This window comes from Ranitomeya variabilis, chromosome 4 (assembly GCF_051348905.1).
Source record: "Ranitomeya variabilis isolate aRanVar5 chromosome 4, aRanVar5.hap1, whole genome shotgun sequence".
NCBI lineage: Eukaryota > Metazoa > Chordata > Amphibia > Anura > Dendrobatidae > Ranitomeya > Ranitomeya variabilis.
This window is the reverse complement of record NC_135235.1, coordinates 365,808,775-365,830,320: the sequence shown is the minus strand read 5'-3', so window position 1 is coordinate 365,830,320 and position 21,546 is coordinate 365,808,775. Positions and strand designations below refer to the sequence as shown.

Genomic DNA, 21,546 nt, shown 5'->3' with positions numbered 1-21,546 from the left:
TTAAATCGGTTACATGGATACACAGGCAGCATTGTGGTCAGCGGAGGAGGAGGATTGCAAGGTGGGACCGCAGACAGGCTTACTAGGCCTAAAATAACTAAAAATAGGCTCAAGGCAGTTTTAAATCGGTTACATGGGTACACAGGCAGCATTGTGGTCAGCGGAGGAGGAGGATTGCAAGGAGGGACCGCAGACAGGCGTACTAGGCCTAAAATAACTAAAAATAGGCTCAAGGCAGTTTTAAATCGGTTACATGGATACACAGGCAGCATTGTGGTCAGCGGAGGAGGAGGATTGCAAGGAGGGACCACAGACAGGCGTACTAGTCCTAAAATAAATAAAAATAGGCTCAAGGCACTTAGAGTTATCTCGCAGGGGTACACAGGCAGCATTGGTGTGGTCAGCGGAGGACGATTGAAAGGAGGGTCTGACACAGTTAGTACTCACAAAAAATAAATAGAAGTTAATGTCTCGCCAAAAAACAAAAAAAAAAGTGTGGCATACTTAGGTACAGGGGTGGGCTCATCTGCTGAGTTTCTGACATAGTAATTTGGCAGTAAGTATTTACTGGTGTCTAGGATTGAGCGAAACGGGTCGGCCATTTTCAGAAGTCGCCGACTTTTGGCAAAGTCGGGTTTCATGAAACCCGACCCGACCCCTGTGTAGGGTCGGCCATGAGGTCGGCGATCTTCTGAATCTGGTATCAGAATTCCGATACCGAGTTCCTATATGTTTGCGATATCGGAAATCGGTATCGGAATCCACATTTAAGTGTAAAATAAAGAATTAAAATAAAAAATATTGATATACTCACCTCTCCGACGCAGCCTGGACATCGCCGCTGGTAACCGGCATCTTCCGCGGCCGCCCACGTGACCGCTCAGCGACCAATCACAAAGCCGTGACGTCATCGAAAGGTCTTTCAAGCGCCATTCTTAGGAACGGAAGATGCCGGTTACCAGCGGCGATGTCCAGGCTGCGTCGGAGAGGTGAATATATCAATATTTTTTATTTTAATTCTTTATTTTACACTTAAATATGGATCCCAGGGCCTGAAGGAGAGTTTCCTCTCCTTCAGACCCTGGGAACCATAGTATCCCATTGCACTGCATTGGGTTTCGTGTTTCGGCCGACCCCGACCCCGACTTTTTTATAGGATCGGCCGATTTCACTTGACCCGACTTTTGAGAAACCCGACCCGATCCTATGAAAATAAAAGTCGCTCAACCCTACTGGTGTCAATATAGGACACTGACCCAGACTACTTTAACTAGCATCATAGATGTCAACAAATTGGTATTGTCAGTGCCAGGCATTGAATGATGTCAGCGCATAGACTAAACATTGGTGGAGCTGTGAGAGATAATTTTGCATGTGGTAGAGCACAGTTTGAGCTGGGGGGGGGGTGAACTCTCTTGTGGCCGGCGGTACCATCCCAGGGCCCCTCATGTTACAACAGTGTGTCTGACGTTGGGTGCGCGCCACCACCGCCAGAGACAATTTATTGTACTATGAGGGACCCAGTGGCAGTGCCGTCGACCAAAAGCGGGCACACCCACCTCTTCAGACAAACGGCACTCTAACGGGTGCTTGCGCCAAGTGGCGAGACAACGGCCCCGTGGGGGGAGTTTTCCCATTGAGGGAGGTGTAAACATGTCATATGCTGGACAAACAGCTGCTGCAAATTAAGAGATTGGAACACTCAGTAAGACCAGTCCACAAGCAAGACCTTTTTATAGGAAAGCTAGGTGTCAGCCGGGAAAGGTGGGGCAAAATAATTTGAAATCCAGGAGTGGTTCATTTTAATGAAGGTTAGATCATCCACATTTTGGGTAGCCAGACGAGTCCTTTTTTCGGTTAATATTGAACCAGCAGCACTGAATACTCTTTCTGATAGCACACTAGCTGCTGGGCAAGCAAGCTCCTGCAATGCATATTCTGCCAATTCAGGCCAGGTGTCTAATTTGGATGCCCAGTAATCAAATGGGAATGACGGTTGAGGGAGAACATCGATAAGGGATGAAAAATAGTTAGTAACCATACTGGACAAATGTTGTCACTTTGAATAGATGCTGCAGTACCTGTCCTGTCTGCGGTCATTGCGAAATCGCTCCACAACCTGGTCAGAAAACCCCTCTGTCCAACGCCACTTCTGATTTGTGCACCTCTAACACCTCTACCCTGTAGCCCCCTGCAGCTCGTGTGAGAACCATCACCGGCGCTGTGTGCTGGGAATGCCTGAATCAAATGGTCTACAAGAGTAGCTTGTTTGGTTGCTAATATGTGTTCGAGGTTCTCATGTGGCATAATATTTTGCAATTTGCCTTTATAGCGAGGGTCAAGGATGCAGGCCAACCAGTAATCGTCATCGCTCATCATTTTAATAATGCGTGGGTCCCTTTTGAGGATACGTAAGGCATAATCCGCCATGTGGGCCAAAGTTCCAGTTGTCAAATCTGCGGTTGTGCTGGTTTGAGGGGCAGTTACAGGCAAATCTACGTCACTTGTCTCCCTTAAAAAAACAGAACCCAGCTTTGCAACGCCACTAATTTCGGTTGGCCCAGGAGAAGCTTCCTCATTAAATAAGTACTCATCCCCATCATCCTCCTCGTCCTCCTCCTCTTCGCCCGCTACCGCGTCCTCTACACGGCCCTGACCAGACAATGGCTGACTGTCATCAAGGCTTTCCTCTTCCTCGGCTGCAGACGCCTGCTCCTTTATGTGCGTCAAACTTTGCATCAGCAGACGCATTAGGGGGATGTTCATGCTTATTATGGCGTTGTCTGCACTAACCAGCCGTGTGCATTCCTCAAAACACTGAAGGACTTGACACAGGTCTTGTAGCTTTGACCACTGCACACCTGACAACTCCATGTCTGCCATCCAACTGCCTGCCCGTGTATGTGTATCCTCCCACAAAAACATAACAGCACGCCTCTGTTCGCACAGTCTCTGAAGCATGTGCAGTGTGGAGTTCCACCTTGTGGCAACGTCGATGATTAGGCGATGCTGGGGAAGGTTCAAAGACCGCTGATAGTTCTGCATACGGCTGGAGTGTACGGGCGAACGGCGGATATGCGAGCAAAGTCTGCGCACTTTGAGGAGCAGGTCGGGTAACCGCGGATAACTTTTCAGGAAGCACTGCACCACCAGGTTTAAGGTGTGAGCCAGGCAAGGAATGTGTTTCAGTTGGGAAAGGGCTATGGCAGCCATGAAATTCCTTCCGTTATCACTCACTACCTTGCCTGCCTCAAGATGTACAGTGCCCAGCCATGACTGAGTTTCTTTCTGCAAGAACACGGACAAAACTTCCGCGGTGTGTCTGTTGTCGCCCAAACACTTCGTTGCCAATACAGCCTGCTGACGCTTGCCACTAGCTGTCCCATAATGGCACACCTGGTGTGCAACAGTGGCAGCTGCGGATGGAGTGGATGTGCAACTGCGGTCTGTGGACGAGCTCTCGCTTCTGCAGGAGGACGAGGAAGAGGAGGAGGGGGGGCGAACGCCTACAGCCAACTCTTTCCTTGACCATGGGCTAGGCAGAACTGTCCCAATATTGCTGTCCCCTGTGGACCCTGCATCCACCACATTCACCCAGTGTGCCGTGATGGACACATAAGGTCCCTGGCCATGCCTACTGGTCCATGCATCTGTTGTCAGGTGCACCTTTGTAGTCACAGACTGCCTGAGTGCATGGACGATGCGGTCTTTAACATGCTGTTGGAGGGCTGGAATGGCTTTTCTAGAAAAGAAGTGTCGACTGAGTAGCTCGTAGCGTGGTACAGCGTAGTCCATCAGCGCTTTGAAAGCTTCGCTTTCAACTAACCGGTAGGGCATCATCTCTAATGAGATTAGTCTAGCAATGTGGGCGTTCAAACCCTGTGTACGCGGATGCGAGGATGAGTACTTCCTTTTCCTAACGAGAGTCTCATGAAGGGTGAGCTGGACTGGAGAGCTGCATACGGTGGAACTAGCGGGGGTGCCGGTGGACATGGATGACTGAGAGAGGGTTGGAGATGGTATTCTTGCCGGTGCCCTTCATGCAGTGTTTCCTACTACTAACCTGGTGATTCCCTTACTGCTTTGGCCTGGCGACAAAAGCTGCACAGATACTGCAGGTGGTGCGGGAAATGGTGGGCTTACAGGGAGGGAAGGGATGTAGCGTTGCTGACTAGCTTCATTGGCCGAGGGTGCTGCAACCTTTAGGGATGTTTGGTAGTTAGTCCAGGCTTGCAAATGCATGGTGGATAAATGTCTATGCATGCAACTTGTATTTAGACTTTTAAGATTCTGACCTCTGCTTAAGGTAGTTGAACATTTTTGACAGATGACTTTGCGCTGATCATATGGATATTGTTTAAAAAAATGCCAGACTGCACTCTTTCTACTATAGGATACCTTTTCAGGCATTGCAGACTGAGCTTCTTTAGCTGGATGGCCACGCTGTCCTCCAACTGGTTTTGGTTTTGCCAAGCGTTTTTGGCCAGATACGGGCCCGGCAGATGGAACCTGTTGTGATGTTGATGCCTGCTGTGGCTCCTCCTCCTCCGCTTCAGAACTACTGCCGCCTGCACCCTGTTCCCCCAATGGCTGCCAATCGGGGTCAACAACTGGGTCATCTATGACCTCCTCTTCTATGTCGTGTGCAACTTCGTCTGTGTCACCGTGTAAGCCGGTGGTATAGCGTTCGTGACGGGGCACCATAGTCTCCGCTGGTTTTGATTCTGCCTCAGTACACTGCGAGGGCAATGTTTTGGTCTGAGTCAAAGGAACAGCATAGTAATCTGGCTGTGGCTGTGCATCTGTGCACTCCATGTCCGATTCAACTTCTAATGGGCATGGCCTGTTAACTGTTTCACTGTCTAACCCAGCTACGGTATGTGTAAAGAGCTCCATGGAGTAACCTGTTGTGTCGACTGACGCATCCTTCACTGTTGTTATGGGTGAAGGACACAAGGAAGCGACTTGTTCCTGACTGGGAGCATCCACTGACGATGCACTGCTCTGACATTTGGCACTTTCCGAGGAGGAGGCGAAAGAGCTAGAGGCAGAGTCAGCAATGAAAGCCAATACTTGTTCCTCCTGCTCCGGCTTCAAAAGTGGTTTTCCTACTCCCAGAAAAGAGAGCATTCGAGGCCTTGTGTAGCCAGACGACGAACCTGGCTCAACAACTCGAGACTTAGGTGCTGTACTGCTTTTACCACGACCACATGATGCTCCACCACCACTACCATCATTACCAGCTGACAATGACCGCCCACGGCCACGACCTCTTCCACTAGACTTCCTCATTGTTTGCAAAACGTAACCAAAGTAACGGTATTTCTTACTGTAAAACAACTTATAAGGTGAACTCAAACTTCTATAGGATTTATATATACCTTTATAGGTGCCTGACACAGAAAGGAAAATCAGGCCCAATGTTACACACTAGGTTTTCTGTGCCCCAATAATTTGAGACAGATGGCACACACAGGACCAGCACTCAAGCAGAAATGTCAATCTTAATCTCCCACTACTTTTTTTTTTTACAGGGAGAATTTACCAAAAAAAAAAAAAAAGGCCCAATATTACACACTGGTTTTCGTTGGCACACAATGAGAGACAGATGCCACACACAGCACTGGCACAGAGGCAGATTTGCCAATCTTTATCTCCCACTATTAATTATTTTTTTTACAGGGAGAATTTACCCCCCCCAAAAAATGGCCCAATATTACACACTGTTTTTTGGTGGCACACAAGGAGAGACAGATGCCACACACAGGACTGGCACAGAGGCACACTTGCCAATCTATATCTCCCACTATTAATTATTTTTTTTACAGGGAGAATTTACCAAAAAAAAGAAAATGGCCCAGTATTACACACTGGTTTTCGGTGGCACACAAGGAGAGACAGATGCCACACACAGCACTGGCACAGAGGCAGACTTGCCAATCTTTATCTCCCACTATTAATTATTTTTTTTACAGGGAGAATTTACAAAAAAAAAAAAAAAAAAAAGGCCCAATATTACACACTGGTTTTCGGTGGCACACAAGGAGAGACAGATGCCACACACAGGACTGGCACAGAGGCAGACTTGCCAATCTTTATCTCCCACTATTATTTTTTTTTTTACAGGGAGAATTTACCCCCCCCCAAAAAAAATGGCCCAATATTACACACTGAATTTTGGTGGCACACAATGAGAGACAGATGCCACACACAGCACTGGCACTGGCACAGAGGCAGACTTGTCAATCTTTATCTCCCACTATTAATTATTTTTTTTACAGGGAGAATTTACCCCCAAAAAAATGGCCCAATATTACACACTGGTTTTTGGTGGCACACAATGAGAGACAGATGCCACACACATCACTGGCACAGAGGCAGACTTGCCAATCTTTATCTCCCACTATTAATTATTTTTTTTACAGGGAGAATTTACCAAAAAAAAAAATGGCCCAATATTACACACTGGTTTTCGGTGGCACACAAGGAGAGACAGATGCCACAGACAGGACTGGCACAGAGGCAGACTTGCCAATCTTTATCTCCCACTATTAATTATTTTTTTTACAGGGAGAATTTACCCCCCCAAAAAATGGCCCAATATTACACACTGGTTTTCGGTGGCACGCAAGGAGAGACAGATGCCAAACGCAGGACTGGCACAGAGGCAGACTTGCCAATCTTTATCTCCTACTATTAATTTTTTTTTTACAGGGAGAATTTACCCCCCCCCAAAAAAAATGGGCCAATATTACACACTGGTTTTCGGTGGCACACAAGGAGAGACAGATGCCACACACAGGACTGGCACAGAGGCAGACTTGCCAATCTTTATCTCCCACTATTAATTATTTTTTTTACAGGGAGAATTTACCAAAAAAAAAAAAATGGGCCAATATTACACACTGGTTTTCGGTGGCACACAAGGAGAGACAGATGCCACACACAGCACTGACACAGAGGCAGACTTGCCAATCTTTATCTCCCACTATTAATTATTTTTTTTACAGGGAGAATTTACCCCCCAAAAAAATTGCCCAATATTACACACTGGTTTTCGGTGGCACACAAGGAGAGACAGATGCCACACACAGGACTGGCACAGAGGCAGACTTGCCAACCTTTATCTCCCACTATTCATTTTTTTTTTAAAGGGAGAATTTACCCCCCCAAAAAAATGGCCCAATATTACACACTGGTTTTCGGTGGCACACAATGAGAGACAAGATGCCACTCACAGCACTGGCACAGAGGCAGACTTGCCAATCTTTATCTCCCACTATTAATTATTTTTTTTACAGGGAGAATTTACCCAAAAAAAATGGCCCAATATTACACAGTGGTTTTCGGTGGCACACAAGGAGAGACAAATGCCACACACAGGGCTGGCACAGAGGCAAACTTGCCAATCTTTATCTCCCACTATTAATTATTTTTTTTACAGGGAGAATTTACCAAAAAAAAAAAATGGCCCAATATTACACAGTGGTTTTCGGTGGCACACAAGGAGAGACAAATGCCACACACAGGGCTGGCACAGAGGCAGACTTGCCAATCTTTATCTCCCACTATTAATTATTTTTTTTACAGGGAGCATTTACCCCCCAAAAAAATGGCCCAATATTACACACTGGTTTTCGGTGGCACACAAGGAGAGACAGATGCCACACACAGGACTGGCACAGAGGCAGACTTGCCAATCTTTATCTCCTACTATTAATTATTTTTTTTACAGGGAGAATTTACCCCCCAAAAAAATGGCCCAATATTACACACTGGTTTTCGGTGGCACGCAAGGAGAGACAGATGCCAAACACAGGACTGACACAGAGGCAGACTTGCCAATCTTTATCTCCCACTATTAATTATTTTTTTACAGGGAGAATTTACCAAAAAAAAAAAAATGGGCCAATATTACACACTGGTTTTCGGTGGCACACAAGGAGAGACAGATGCCACACACAGGACTGGCACAGAAGCAGACTTGCCAATCTTTATCTCCCACTATTAATTATTTTTTTTACAGGGAGAATTTACAAAAAAAAAAAAATGGGCCAATATTACACACTGGTTTTCGGTGGCACACAAGGAGAGACAGATGCCACACACAGCACTGGCACAGAGGCAGACGTGCCAATCTTTATCTCCCACTATTAATTATTTTTTTTACAGGGAGAATTTACACCCCCAAAAAATTGCCCAATATTACACACTGGTTTTCGGTGGCACACAAGGAGAGACAGATGCCACACACAGGACTGGCACAGAGGCAGACTTGCCAATCTTTATCTCCCACTATTAATTATTTTTTTTACAGGGAGAATTTACCCCCCCAAAAAATTGCCCAATATTACACACTGGTTTTCGGTGGCACACAAGGAGAGACAGATGCCACACACAGGACTGGCACAGAGGCACACTTGCCAATCTTTATCTCCCACTATTAGTTATTTTTTTTACAGGGAGAATTTACCAAAAAAAAGAAAATGGCCCAGTATTACACACTGGTTTTCGGTGGCACACAAGGAGAGACAGATGCCACACACAGCACTGGCACAGAGGCAGACTTGCCAATCTTTATCTCCCACTATTAATTATTTTTTTTACAGGGAGAATTTACCAAAAAAATAAAAAAAGGCCCACTATTACACACTGGTTTTCGGTGGCACACAAGGAGAGACAGATGCCACACACAGGACTGGCACAGAGGCAGACTTGCCAATCTTTATCTCCCACTATTAATTTTTTTTTTTACAGGGAGAATTTACCCCCCCCAAAAAAAATGGCCCAATATTACACACTGGTTTTTGGTGGCACACAATGAGAGACAGATGCCGCCCACAGCACTGGCACAGAGGCAGACTTGCCAATCTTTATCTCCCACTATTAATTATTTTTTTTACAGGGAGAATTTACCCCCCCCAAAAATGGCCCAATATTACACACTGGTTTTTGGTGGCACACAATGAGAGACAGATGCCACACACAGCACTGGCACAGAGGCAGACTTGCCAATCTTTATCTCCCACTATTAATTATTTTTTTTACAGGGAGAATTTACCAAAAAAAAAAATGGCCCAATATTACACACTGGTTTTCGGTGGCACACAAGGAGAGACAGATGCCACAGACAGGACTGGCACAGAGGCAGACTTGCCAATCTTTATCTCCCACTATTAATTATTTTTTTTACAGGGAGAATTTACCCCCCAAAAAAATGGCCCAATATTACACACTGGTTTTCGGTGGCACGCAAGGAGAGACAGATGCCAAACGCAGGACTGGCACAGAGGCAGACTTGCCAATCTTTATCTCCTACAATTAATTTTTTTTTTACAGGGAGAATTTACCCCCCCCCAAAAAAATGGGCCAATATTACACACTGGTTTTCGGTGGCACACAAGGAGAGACAGATGCCACACACAGGACTGGCACAGAGGCAGACTTGCCAATCTTTATCTCCCACTATTAATTATTTTTTTTACAGGGAGAATTTACCAAAAAAAAAAAAATGGGCCAATATTACACACTGGTTTTCGGTGGCACACAAGGAGAGACAGATGCCACACACAGCACTGGCACAGAGGCAGACTTGCCAATCTTTATCTCCCACTATTAATTATTTTTTTTACAGGGAGAATTTACCCCCCAAAAAAATTGCCCAATATTACACACTGGTTTTCGGTGGCACACAAGGAGAGACAGATGCCACACACAGGACTGGCACAGAGGCATACTTGCCAACCTTTATCTCCCACTATTCATTTTTTTTTTAAAGGGAGAATTTACCCCCCCAAAAAAATGGCCCAATATTACACACTGGTTTTCGGTGGCACACAATGAGAGACAAGATTCCACTCACAGCACTGGCACAGAGGCAGACTTGCCAATCTTTATCTCCCACTATTAATTATTTTTTTTACAGGGAGAGTTTACCAAAAAAAAAATGGCGCAATATTACACAGTGGTTTTCGGTGGCACACAAGGAGAGACAAATGCCACACACAGGGCTGGCACAGAGGCAAACTTGCCAATCTTTATCTCCCACTATTAATTATTTTTTTTACAGGGAGAATTTACCAAAAAAAAAAAATGGCCCAATATTACACAGTGGTTTTCGGTGGCACACAAGGAGAGACAAATGCCACACACAGGGCTGGCACAGAGGCAGACTTGCCAATCTTTATCTCCCACTATTAATTATTTTTTTTACAGGGAGAATTTACCCCCCCAAAAAATGGCCCAATATTACACACTGGTTTTCGGTGGCACACAAGGAGAGACAGATGCCACACACAGCACTGGCACAGAGGCAGACTTGCCAATCTTTATCTCCCACTATTAATTATTTTTTTTACAGGGAGAATTTACCAAAAAAAAAATGGCCCAATATTACACAGTGGTTTTCGGTGGCACACAAGGAGAGACAAATGCCACACACAGGGCTGGCACAGAGGCAAACTTGCCAATCTTTATCTCCCACTATTAATTATTTTTTTTACAGGGAGAATTTACCAAAAAAAAAAAATGGCCCAATATTACACAGTGGTTTTCGGTGGCACACAAGGAGAGACAAATGCCACACACAGGGCTGGCACAGAGGCAGACTTGCCAATCTTTATCTCCCACTATTAATTATTTTTTTTACAGGGAGAATTTACCCCCCCAAAAAATGGCCCAATATTACACACTGGTTTTCGGTGGCACACAAGGAGAGACAGATGCCACACACAGGACTGGCACAGAGGCAGACTTGCCAATCTTTATCTCCTACTATTAATTATTTTTTTTACAGGGAGAATTTACCCCCCCAAAAAATGGCCCAATATTACACACTGGTTTTCGGTGGCACGCAAGGAGAGACAGATGCCAAACACAGGACTGACACAGAGGCAGACTTGCCAATCTTTATTTCCCACTATTAATTTTTTTTTTACAGGGAGAATTTACCCAAAAAAAAAAATGGGCCAATATTACACACTGGTTTTCGGTGGCACACAAGGAGAGACAGATGCCACACACAGGACTGGCACAGAAGCAGACTTGCCAATCTTTATCTCCCACTATTAATTATTTTTTTTACAGGGAGAATTTACAAAAAAAAAAAATGGGCCAATATTACACACTGGTTTTCGGTGGCACACAAGGAGAGACAGATGCCACACACAGCACTGGCACAGAGGCAGACTTGCCAATCTTTATCTCCCACTATTAATTATTTTTTTTACAGGGAGAATTTACACCCCAAAAAAATGGCCCAATATTACACACTGGTTTTCGGTGGCACACAAGGAGAGACAGATGCCACACACAGGACTGGCAAAGAGGCAGACTTGCCAATCTTTATCTCCCACTATTAATTATTTTTTTTACAGGGAGAATTTACCCCCCCAAAAAATTGCCCAATATTACACACTGGTTTTCGGTGGCACACAAGGAGAGACAGATGCCACACACAGGACTGGCACAGAGGCACACTTGCCAATCTTTATCTCCCACTATTAGTTATTTTTTTTACAGGGAGAATTTACCAAAAAAAAGAAAATGGCCCAGTATTACACACTGGTTTTCGGTGGCACACAAGGAGAGACAGATGCCACACACAGCACTGGCACAGAGGCAGACTTGCCAATCTTTATCTCCCACTATTAATTATTTTTTTTACAGGGAGAATTTACCAAAAAAAAAAAAAAAGGCCCACTATTACACACTGGTTTTCGGTGGCACACAAGGAGAGACAGATGCCACACACAGGACTGGCACAGAGGCAGACATGCCAATCTTTATCTCCCACTATTAATTTTTTTTTTTACAGGGAGAATTTACCCCCCCCCAAAAAAATGGCCCAATATTACACACTGGTTTTCGGTGGCACACAATGAGAGACAGATGCCACACACAGCACTGGCACAGAGGCAGACTTGCCAATCTTTATCTCCCACTATTAATTATTTTTTTTACAGGGAGAATTTACCCCCCAAAAAAATGGCCCAATATTACACACTGGTTTTTGGTGGCACACAATGAGAGACAGATGCCACACACAGCACTGGCACAGAGGCAGACTTGCCAATCTTTATCTCCCACTATTAATTATTTTTTTTACAGGGAGAATTTACCCCCCCAAAAAAATGGCCCAATATTACACACTGGTTTTCGGTGGCACGCAAGGAGAGACACATGCCACACACAGGACTGGCACAGAGGCAGACTTGCCAATCTTTATCTCCCACTATTAATTTTTTTTTTACAGGGAGAATTTACCAAAAAAAAAAATGGCCCAATATTACACACTGGTTTTTGGTAGCACACAATGAGAGACAGATACCACACACAGCACTGGCACAGAGGCAAACTTGCCAATCTTTATCTCCCACTATTAATTATTTTTTTTACAGGGAGAATTTACCCCCCAAAAAAATGGCCCAATATTACACACTGGTTTTCGGTGGCACAAAAGGAGCGACAGATGCCACACACAGGACTGGCACAGAGGCAGACTTGCCAATCTTTATCTCCCACTATTAATTATTTTTTTTTACAGGGAGAATTTACCAAAAAAAAAAGGGCCCAATATTACACACTGGTTTTCGGTGGCACACAAGGAGAGACAGATGCCACACACAGGATTGGCACAGAGGCAGACTTGCCAATCTTTAGCTCCCACTATTAATTTTTTTTTTTTACAGGGAGAATTTACCAAAAAAAAGAAAATGGCCCAGTATTACACACTGGTTTTCGGTGGCACACAAGGAGAGACAGATGCCACAGACAGGACTGGCACAGAGGCAGACTTGCCAATCTTTATCTCCCACTATTAATTATTTTTTTTACAGGGAGAATTTACCCCCCCAAAAAATGGCCCAATATTACACACTGGTTTTCGGTGGCACGCAAGGAGAGACACATGCCACACACAGGACTGGCACAGAGGCAGACTTGCCAATCTTTATCTCCCACTATTAATTTTTTTTTTACAGGGAGAATTTACCAAAAAAAAAAATGGCCCAATATTACACACTGGTTTTTGGTAGCACACAATGAGAGACAGATACCACACACAGCACTGGCACAGAGGCAAACTTGCCAATCTTTATCTCCCACTATTAATTATTTTTTTTACAGGGAGAATTTACCCCCCCAAAAAATGGCCCAATATTACACACTGGTTTTCGGTGGCACAAAAGGAGCGACAGATGCCACACACAGGACTGGCACAGAGGCAGACTTGCCAATCTTTATCTCCCACTATTAATTATTTTTTTTTACAGGGAGAATTTACCAAAAAAAAAAGGGCCCAATATTACACACTGGTTTTCGGTGGCACACAAGGAGAGACAGATGCCACACACAGGATTGGCACAGAGGCAGACTTGCCAATCTTTAGCTCCCACTATTAATTTTTTTTTTTTTACAGGGAGAATTTACCAAAAAAAAGAAAATGGCCCAGTATTACACACTGGTTTTCGGTGGCACACAAGGAGAGACAGATGCCACACACAGCACTGGCACAGAGGCAGACTTGCCAATCTTTATCTCCCACTATTATTTTTTTTTTTTACAGGGAGAATTTACCCCCCCCCAAAAAAATGGCCCAATATTACACACTGGTTTTCGGTGGCACACAATGAGAGACAGATGCCACACACAGCACTGGCACAGAGGCAGACTTGCCAATCTTTATCTCCCACTATTAATTATTTTTTTTACAGGGAGAATTTACCCCCCCAAAAAATGGCCCAATATTACACACTGGTTTTTGGTGGCACACAATGAGAGACAGATGCCACACACAGCACTGGCACAGAGGCAGACTTGCCAATCTTTATCTCCCACTATTAATTATTATTTTACAGGGAGAATTTACCAAAAAAAAAAATGGCCCAATATTACACACTGGTTTTCGGTGGCACACAAGGAGAGACAGATGCCACACACAGGACTGGCACAGAGGCAGACTTGCCAATCTTTATCTCCCACTATTAATTATTTTTTTTACAGGGAGAATTTACCCCCCCGAAAAATGGCCCAATATTACACACTGGTTTTCGGTGGCACAAAAGGAGCGACAGATGCCACACACAGGACTGGCACAGAGGCAGACTTGCCAATCTTTATCTCCCACTATTAATTATTTTTTTTACAGGGAGAATTTACCAAAAAAACAAGGGCCCAATATTACACACTGGTTTTCGGTGGCACACAAGGAGAGACAGATGCCACACACAGGATTGGCACAGAGGCAGACTTGCCAATCTTTATCTCCCACTATTAATTTTTTTTTTTACAGGGAGAATTTACCAAAAAAAAAAAATGGCCCAATATGACACACTGGTTTTCGGTGGCACACAATGAGAGACAGATGCCACACACAGCACTGGCACAGAGGCAGACTTGCCAATCTTTATCTCCCACTATTAATTATTTTTTTTACAGGGAGAATTTACCAAAAAAAAAAATGGCCCAATATTACACAGTGGTTTTCGGTGGCACACATGGAGAGACAAATGCCACACACAGGGCTGGCACAGAGGCAGACTTGCCAATCTTTATCTCCCACTATTAATTATTTTCTTTACAGGGAGAATTAACAAAAAAAAAAAATGGCCCAGGATTACACACTGGTTTTCAGTGGCACACAAGGAGAGATAGATGCCACACACAGCACTGGCACAGAGGCAGACTTGCCAATCTTTATCTCCCACTATTAATTATTTTTTTTACAGGGAGAATTTACCCCCCCAAAAAATGGCCCAATATTACACACTGGTTTTCGGTGGCACACAAGGAGAGACAGATGCCACACACAGGACTGGCACAGAGGCAGACTTGCCAATCTTTATCTCCCACTATTAATTATTTTTTTTACAGGGAGAATTTGCAAAAAAAAAGGGCCCAATATTACACACTGGTTTTCGGTGGCACACAATGAGAGACAGATGCCACACACAGGACTGGCACAGAGGCAGACTTGCCAATCTTTATCTCCCACTATTAAATTTTTTTTTTACAGGGAGAATTTACCAAAAAAAAAAAATGGCCCAATATTACACACTGGTTTTCGGTGGCACACAAGGAGAGACAGATGCCACACACAGGACTGGCACAGAGGCAGACTTGCCAATCTTTATCTCCCAGTATTCATTTTTTTTTTTACAGGGAGAATTTACCCCCCAAAAAAAGGGCCCAATATTACACACTGGTTTTCGGTGGCACACAAGGAGAGACAGATGCCACACACAGGACTGGCACAGAGGCAGACTTGCCAATCTTTATCTCCCACTATTATTTTTTTTTTTTACAGGGAGAATTTACCCCCCCAAAAAAATGGCCCAATATTACACACTGGTTTTTGGTGGCACACAAGGAGAGACAGATGCCACACACATCTGCAGTAATCTCAGAAAAGTATGGCAGGCAGCAATAAAAAGGACTGCTGCACACAAAAGTGTGGACAAACAAACAAGATAGCTGTGCAGAAAGGAAGGAACAACAGGATTTGTGCTTTGAAAAAAGGGAGAATTTACCCAAAAAAAAAAGGGCCTAATATTACACACTGGTTTTTGGTGGCACACAAGGAGAGACAGATGCCACACACAGCACTGGCACAGAGGCAGACTTGCCAATCTTTATCTCCCACTGTTAATTATTTTTTTTACAGGGAGAATTTACCAAAAAAAAAATGGCCCAGTATTACACATTGGTTTTCGGTGGCACACAAGGAGAGACAGATGCCACACACAGCACTGGCACTGAGGCAGACTTGCCAATCTTTATCTCCCTGCAGTAATCTCAGAAAAGTATGGCAGGCAGCAATAAAAAGGACTGCTGCACACAAAAGTGTTTACAAACAAACAAGATAGCTGTGCAGAAAGGAAGGAACAACAGGATTTGTGCTTTGAAAAAAGCAGTTGGTTTGCACAGCGGCGTACACACACAGCAACGAAGCAATCAGGGAGGCTTCTAGGGCAGCCCAATGAGCTACAGCGCTGAGGAAAAAAAAATGTAGCTTCCACTGTACTGCAAACAAAAGGTGGTGTTGGACAGTGGAAATCGCTACAGCACAAGCGGTTTGGGGGTGAATGTACCCTGCCTAACACTATCCCTGCTTCTGACGAAGCGGCACCTCTCCCTACGCTCAGATCAGCAGCAGTAAGATGGCGGTCGGAGGGAACGCCCCTTTATAGCCCCTGTGACGCCGCAGAAAGCAAGCCAATCACTGCAATGCCCTTCTCTAAGATGGTGGGGACTGAGATCTATGTCATCACGCTGCCCACACTCTGCGTCCATCTTCATTGGCTGAGAAATGGCACTTTTAGCGTCATTGAAATGCGACTTTGGCGCGAAAGTCGCGTACCGCATGGCCGACCCCACACAGGGATCGGGTCGGGTTTCATGATACGCCGACTTTGCCAAAAGTCGGCGACTTATGAAAATGAACGATCCGTTTCGCTCAACCCTACTTTCTATCACCTGCTGCTGCTGCTTATATTGATCTCATGAGCACTGCGCAGCTGAGAGAGCGGCGCCAAGACATCAGTAGAAGCCACAGCAGGTGATGAGAAAGCCCTCACCTCACATCACATGTTACTGTGCAGTGCAGGCGGCCGGCACCAGGTATGGAATAACACTCACTGCTGGGTGCATGCAATCATAATGCGCTAAAATACAGGACAGAGCAGGAGTCTGGTGAGGGGGAGGACCCTCTGGGGGGCGGGCCCACCGGAGGATTCTCCGATCTCCCGGTGGGCCAGTCCGACCCTGGTGATATTTGTATTTTGATGTAACTCCTTCTCATGTACAGAGCCAATGGATTTAATGGTGCTATATAAATAAATAATAATAACTTATTATTATAGTGTAAACTTTGTGCTGTAAAATTATGACAGATATATACAGAAGTCTCCACAGGAGTAAATTTTTTGCAGTTCTAAAAGTTGCAAATTTTATTAACCCTTTCACGACGCAGCCCTTTCTCATTTTTGCCTTTCTGTTTTTTGGTCCCCTTCTTCCAAGAACCATTTTTTTTTACTTTTGCATCAATAAGGCCATGTGAGGGCTTATTTTTTGCAGGACAACACCATTGGTTTTACCATATCATGTACTGGAAAAAAAGGAAAAAACTGCGGTGAAATGGCAAAAAAAAGTGCAATAGCATAACTGCTTTTTGGATTTTCATTTATCACTAGATGGTGGCCCGATTCTAACGCATCGGGTATTCTAGAATATGTATGTAGCTTACTTGTTCAGTAAACGTGAGTGAACTACGTCACACTGTGACTGACAGAACTTGTTCAGTAAACATGACTGAACTAAGTCGCGCTGTGAGTGGGGGGTAAATTCCGCGCCAATGTCGCGGATTGGTCAATGTTGTGAAGGGGTTAAAGAGAACCTGCGAACAATGCCTGCACAGTATAATCTATCACCTATAGATGCTACTGCTCAGGCACTACCGGCACCATCTTGCTAAAGGAAAAAAACATTGTCTCCACTAAGCTGGTGTTGGCGGCACCTGCTTAGTAGCATCTATTGGAGATCCGTTAGATGCTACTGCGCAGAAGCCGCCGGCGCCATTTTGGTGTTCACATTTTTTTTTCTTTAGGAAGATGGTGTCATCTATTGAGCATTAGATAAAATAATTAAATGCATATTATATATGCGATCATACTACCGCCAGCGCCTGTCTGCTGAATGTGATCTTTTTTTTTCAATAATATTTTATTCAGCATGTAAAATAGGGGCAGGTCACCGAGGGATCAGTGACCTGTCATAAGCAATCAGTATGAATACCTAACCAGAGCACCACATAAAGCCCCACGCACAGGCTGCCCCGAAGCACGAGAATCACATTAACAGAAAACTAAAAATAAAGATTAAACAACAACCACAAGACATATTTCGTCAACCTAGGTATCATTTTAATCAGTCTAACGGTGCCAACCTGACACTGCCTGTAGGTTACTCAGCACAAGCCTGGTGACAGGTTCCCTTTAAAGCTCCCATGATGAGTGTAGGAAGGCGTCTACCAAATATGTGTTTTCCTGTTTTGTAAGATGCAACCTACCTCTAGCAAGGAGTCCATCATACAGGTTATTCACTCCATGGTCAAGAAACCCAAAACATTGCTCATGAAGCCAACCTGACAGTGTGTCAGGTACCACGTGACCAACCTGTCGCAGACAGTACATGCATCCGGTATGTTGCAATGCTGGACGTGGATGGCAGTGCCCAGAGAACGAGGTAACCTGACCTCTGACACGCTGGACCTGTGGCACGTGACCGCAGGGGAAGGGGCCAAGGCGGGGCCAGCCTGGGAGCTCCCGGATAGCTGAGCGGAATCCAACAGAGACTAATGGGAAAGGTAAGAAGAGAGGAAGCCGACAAGCACACACAAGGATGGGTAAACCGGTACAGGCAGAAGTCAGAAAACCAAACGGGCAATACAGGAACCAGGGACAGAGACAGAAGGGTAGTCAAGGATCAAGCCGGAGTCAATAAACCATAGAATCAAACAACACAGTACCAAATCAACAGGCAAGATCAATGTGGGGGACAGATCTGGCCAGAAACAGAATATAATCTCACAAAGTAGGAACAAGGCACAAACACGCAAATACACCAAACACAAACTCAGTCGAGGCCTGGAGTATAACTGAAAGGATTCGAGCTAACCAAGACTATAAACAGCCCTTCCAGATCCAGAAAGAGGCCACAATAATTAACCCCTGGCGTGTCAATCCAAAAGCTACCATAGGATCATGACATAGTGCCTGTGTCTGTGTCCTGCTGACAGGTTCCTTTTAAGAGGCCCATGCCTATTAATGAATTTAGATCATTTTATTCTAGTTGAATTTTCAATACAAGAGTATTCTGTTACATAATGCAGGTTCCCCGGGTGAGGTGGTTCATCTAAGCACAAGGTCCAGGTGGGCAAGCGGACCATGGAAGTCAGAGCAGCAAGTGGGTAAGGCATGCAGAATATGAATAGCAGACAGGAGACCATTAATAGGGATACTGAAGGCTGCTAGCAACTTGTAGACTTACTGAAGGCCGCAGACACACTGGTGACTCAAGCACTGACAGGCAATGCAGAAGGCGTCTTGAAGACTGAGAACAGGTTGCAGACATAACTCCGAAGTAACAAGAGAAACAGGAGAATCTAGCCAGTTGGCAGTGGTACTGAAAGTTGCAGACATACAACTTAGGGACAGGAAACCACATGCATCTTGGAGACTGTGGACGGGAACTGTGCACAGACATACTAAAAGACATACTAGAAAGTCTTACTACCGAGAGCCAGGTGTGTTTCTTTGGGGGCCTTACATAGGCCTAGGAAATAAACGTATGGGAGCATGCCGGGCTACTTGCAAAACCTGACATGGAGCACAAAAAAACCTAGCAGACCAGGTGAGGGAAGCAAAGTATGCATCCTAGACCGATGTCTTACATTCTTACTGAATTGGGCCTAAGCATACACAGAGAAAAAGCAGACATGTCTATATTTGATCTGTGTCCTCGTAAACCTCCCCAAATCTATAGCTACATGGAAAACTTGAACAGCTAAACAGCCTAATTCAGTATTTTTTTGCCTATGAGAAAAACTGGTAGAACAATGAAGATAAAAACTGACAAACTGACCAAACACTAATGAAAATCTTTTCCAAAATGCTGATGAAAATGTGTCATTTTCGCATGTATGCAAAAAATATGGATATTCCTCCAGCATACATTGTTTAATCGCATTTAATGATACTGCAAAAACTATTCTTAAAGCACCACTCTTTTTTATTGAGGCACAGGAGTGGTGCTGCTAATGTAAAGTTCTTGCCCCTAGTCTCAGGCTATGTTCACACGCTGCGGATTTTGCTTAGGATCCGCAGCGTTTCCGCAGCTGTGGATCCGCAGCAGTTTCCCATGCGTTTACAGTACAATGTAAACCTATGGGAAACGCAATCCGCAGTGCGCATGTTGCGGAAAAAAACGAGCGGAAACGCAGCGGTTTACATTCCGCAGAATTTCAAACCTTTGTGCAGATTCTGCAGCAGTTTTACACCTGCTCCATAATAGAAAACCGCAGGTGTAAAACCGCAGTGGAATCCGCACAAAAACCGCAGTAAATCTGCGGTAAATCCGCAATAAATCCTCAGGAAAAAAGCAGTGCTTTTGCATTGCGGATTTATCAAGTCCACTGCGGAACAATCCGCAGTGGACCATTCTACGTGTGCACATACCCTCATACTTACCAGCCACCATTTTCAGCTTTTTCCGTGCCCCACTCCTGTTGGTCTCCAGCAGTTTGTGACTTGCCAGATAGCTCCAGTGTTTGCTTGGTGATCCGGAAGTCACTGATCAATGTAAATCTATGAGAGCCAGTATGAGGGTCTCACAGACTTGCATTGAAAGCTTGAGATCATTACCTCTAATTTTCATTCAGTCAGAAATTGCCGTTACAAGAAAAAGAAGAGAAGAGCTGAAAATAGTGACTGACAGGATCAGGGAAATTACATTAGTGACTCCACTCCTGCACTGAAACAGAAAATAAATGCTGGAGTGGTGCTTTAAATACAGTTGGTGCAACCTTACAACAGCATAGATGTTCTATATTTTTCCTTCCAGTGTATAAAACAAACAGTATGTCACAAACATCTTAAATGTCAAAAACTCACATCTAAAATTTTACAAGAAAAGACGGCATTATAAAACAAGATACTCACAAATTAAAATTTATCTTCGAGTTCCATTTTAGAAACTTTTGGTTTTGACAGCTGTAGAGAGATCACTTTTTCTGCTCCCTCTTGTCTGACATTAAGCCATTTTCTGTTTCCATTGTTGGCATCCCGGTGAGAAAGATGACGAGAAATTTTACGTGCTAAGGAGGCCAAGGTACCATCCTTGATACCGTAATCCTGTTGCAAATCTTCCAATGATATTTCAATGTTCCCTGTATACCAGAATATCCAGCCAATCAGACTCAGAAAGACAAGAATTGCTCCGGTATAAATCAACAAGTCACCGTAATCTTGGTTATTAAGTTTCAGTTCTGCAAAGATCCCAACAAGCAGCGAAGTTAGTCCAATTAAATCCATCAAAATAGCAAACAGAAGAGCAAGTCGGCAGCGCTCTAAAGCCATTTTGCCTGAATTACTATCTGGAAAAATCTGTAAACACAGGGAGGGTGGACACAAAGAAGCAAGCCACATCAGACTCTGAAAAAGAAAATAGAACTTGTCCGACTGGTTTCAGAAGGAAAAGGAGGAGGTATAAGAGATCAGTTTTCATTTTGTCCTTTTTGTTAACCTGTTCCTGCTTTTACAGGTACGCTTAAACAAAACACTTCAGAGTTTTCCACAGGAAGACAAAGTAAATGTTTGCTTTACTGTTGTTGAAACAAGGAAAGAAAGAAACAAAAATGAATAGCATTATTTACTTTTCCTGATCTATTCCTATGAGTAAACTCTAACCTATTTTGGTGCCTCGTGTTTCTGCACATTTCAAACATTTTGCAGCCAGGAGATAATTATCATTTTTGACAAAAATGGCTAAAAG

General features: G+C 44.3%; 1 protein-coding gene across 1 annotated transcript in view; it reads right to left on the bottom strand.

The window, feature by feature from the left end:
- Nucleotides 1-21,224, bottom strand: part of LOC143764773 (transmembrane protein 238-like) — a 94,986-nt gene extending 73,762 nt beyond the window's left edge. Inside the window, exon 1 of the mRNA XM_077250720.1 lies at nucleotides 20,715-21,224. Coding sequence (XP_077106835.1) covers nucleotides 20,718-21,200 — 483 coding nt within the window. The 5' untranslated portion in view covers nucleotides 21,201-21,224 and the 3' untranslated portion in view covers nucleotides 20,715-20,717. The remainder of the gene's footprint in view (nucleotides 1-20,714) is intronic.
- Nucleotides 21,225-21,546: the final 322 nt, after the last annotated feature.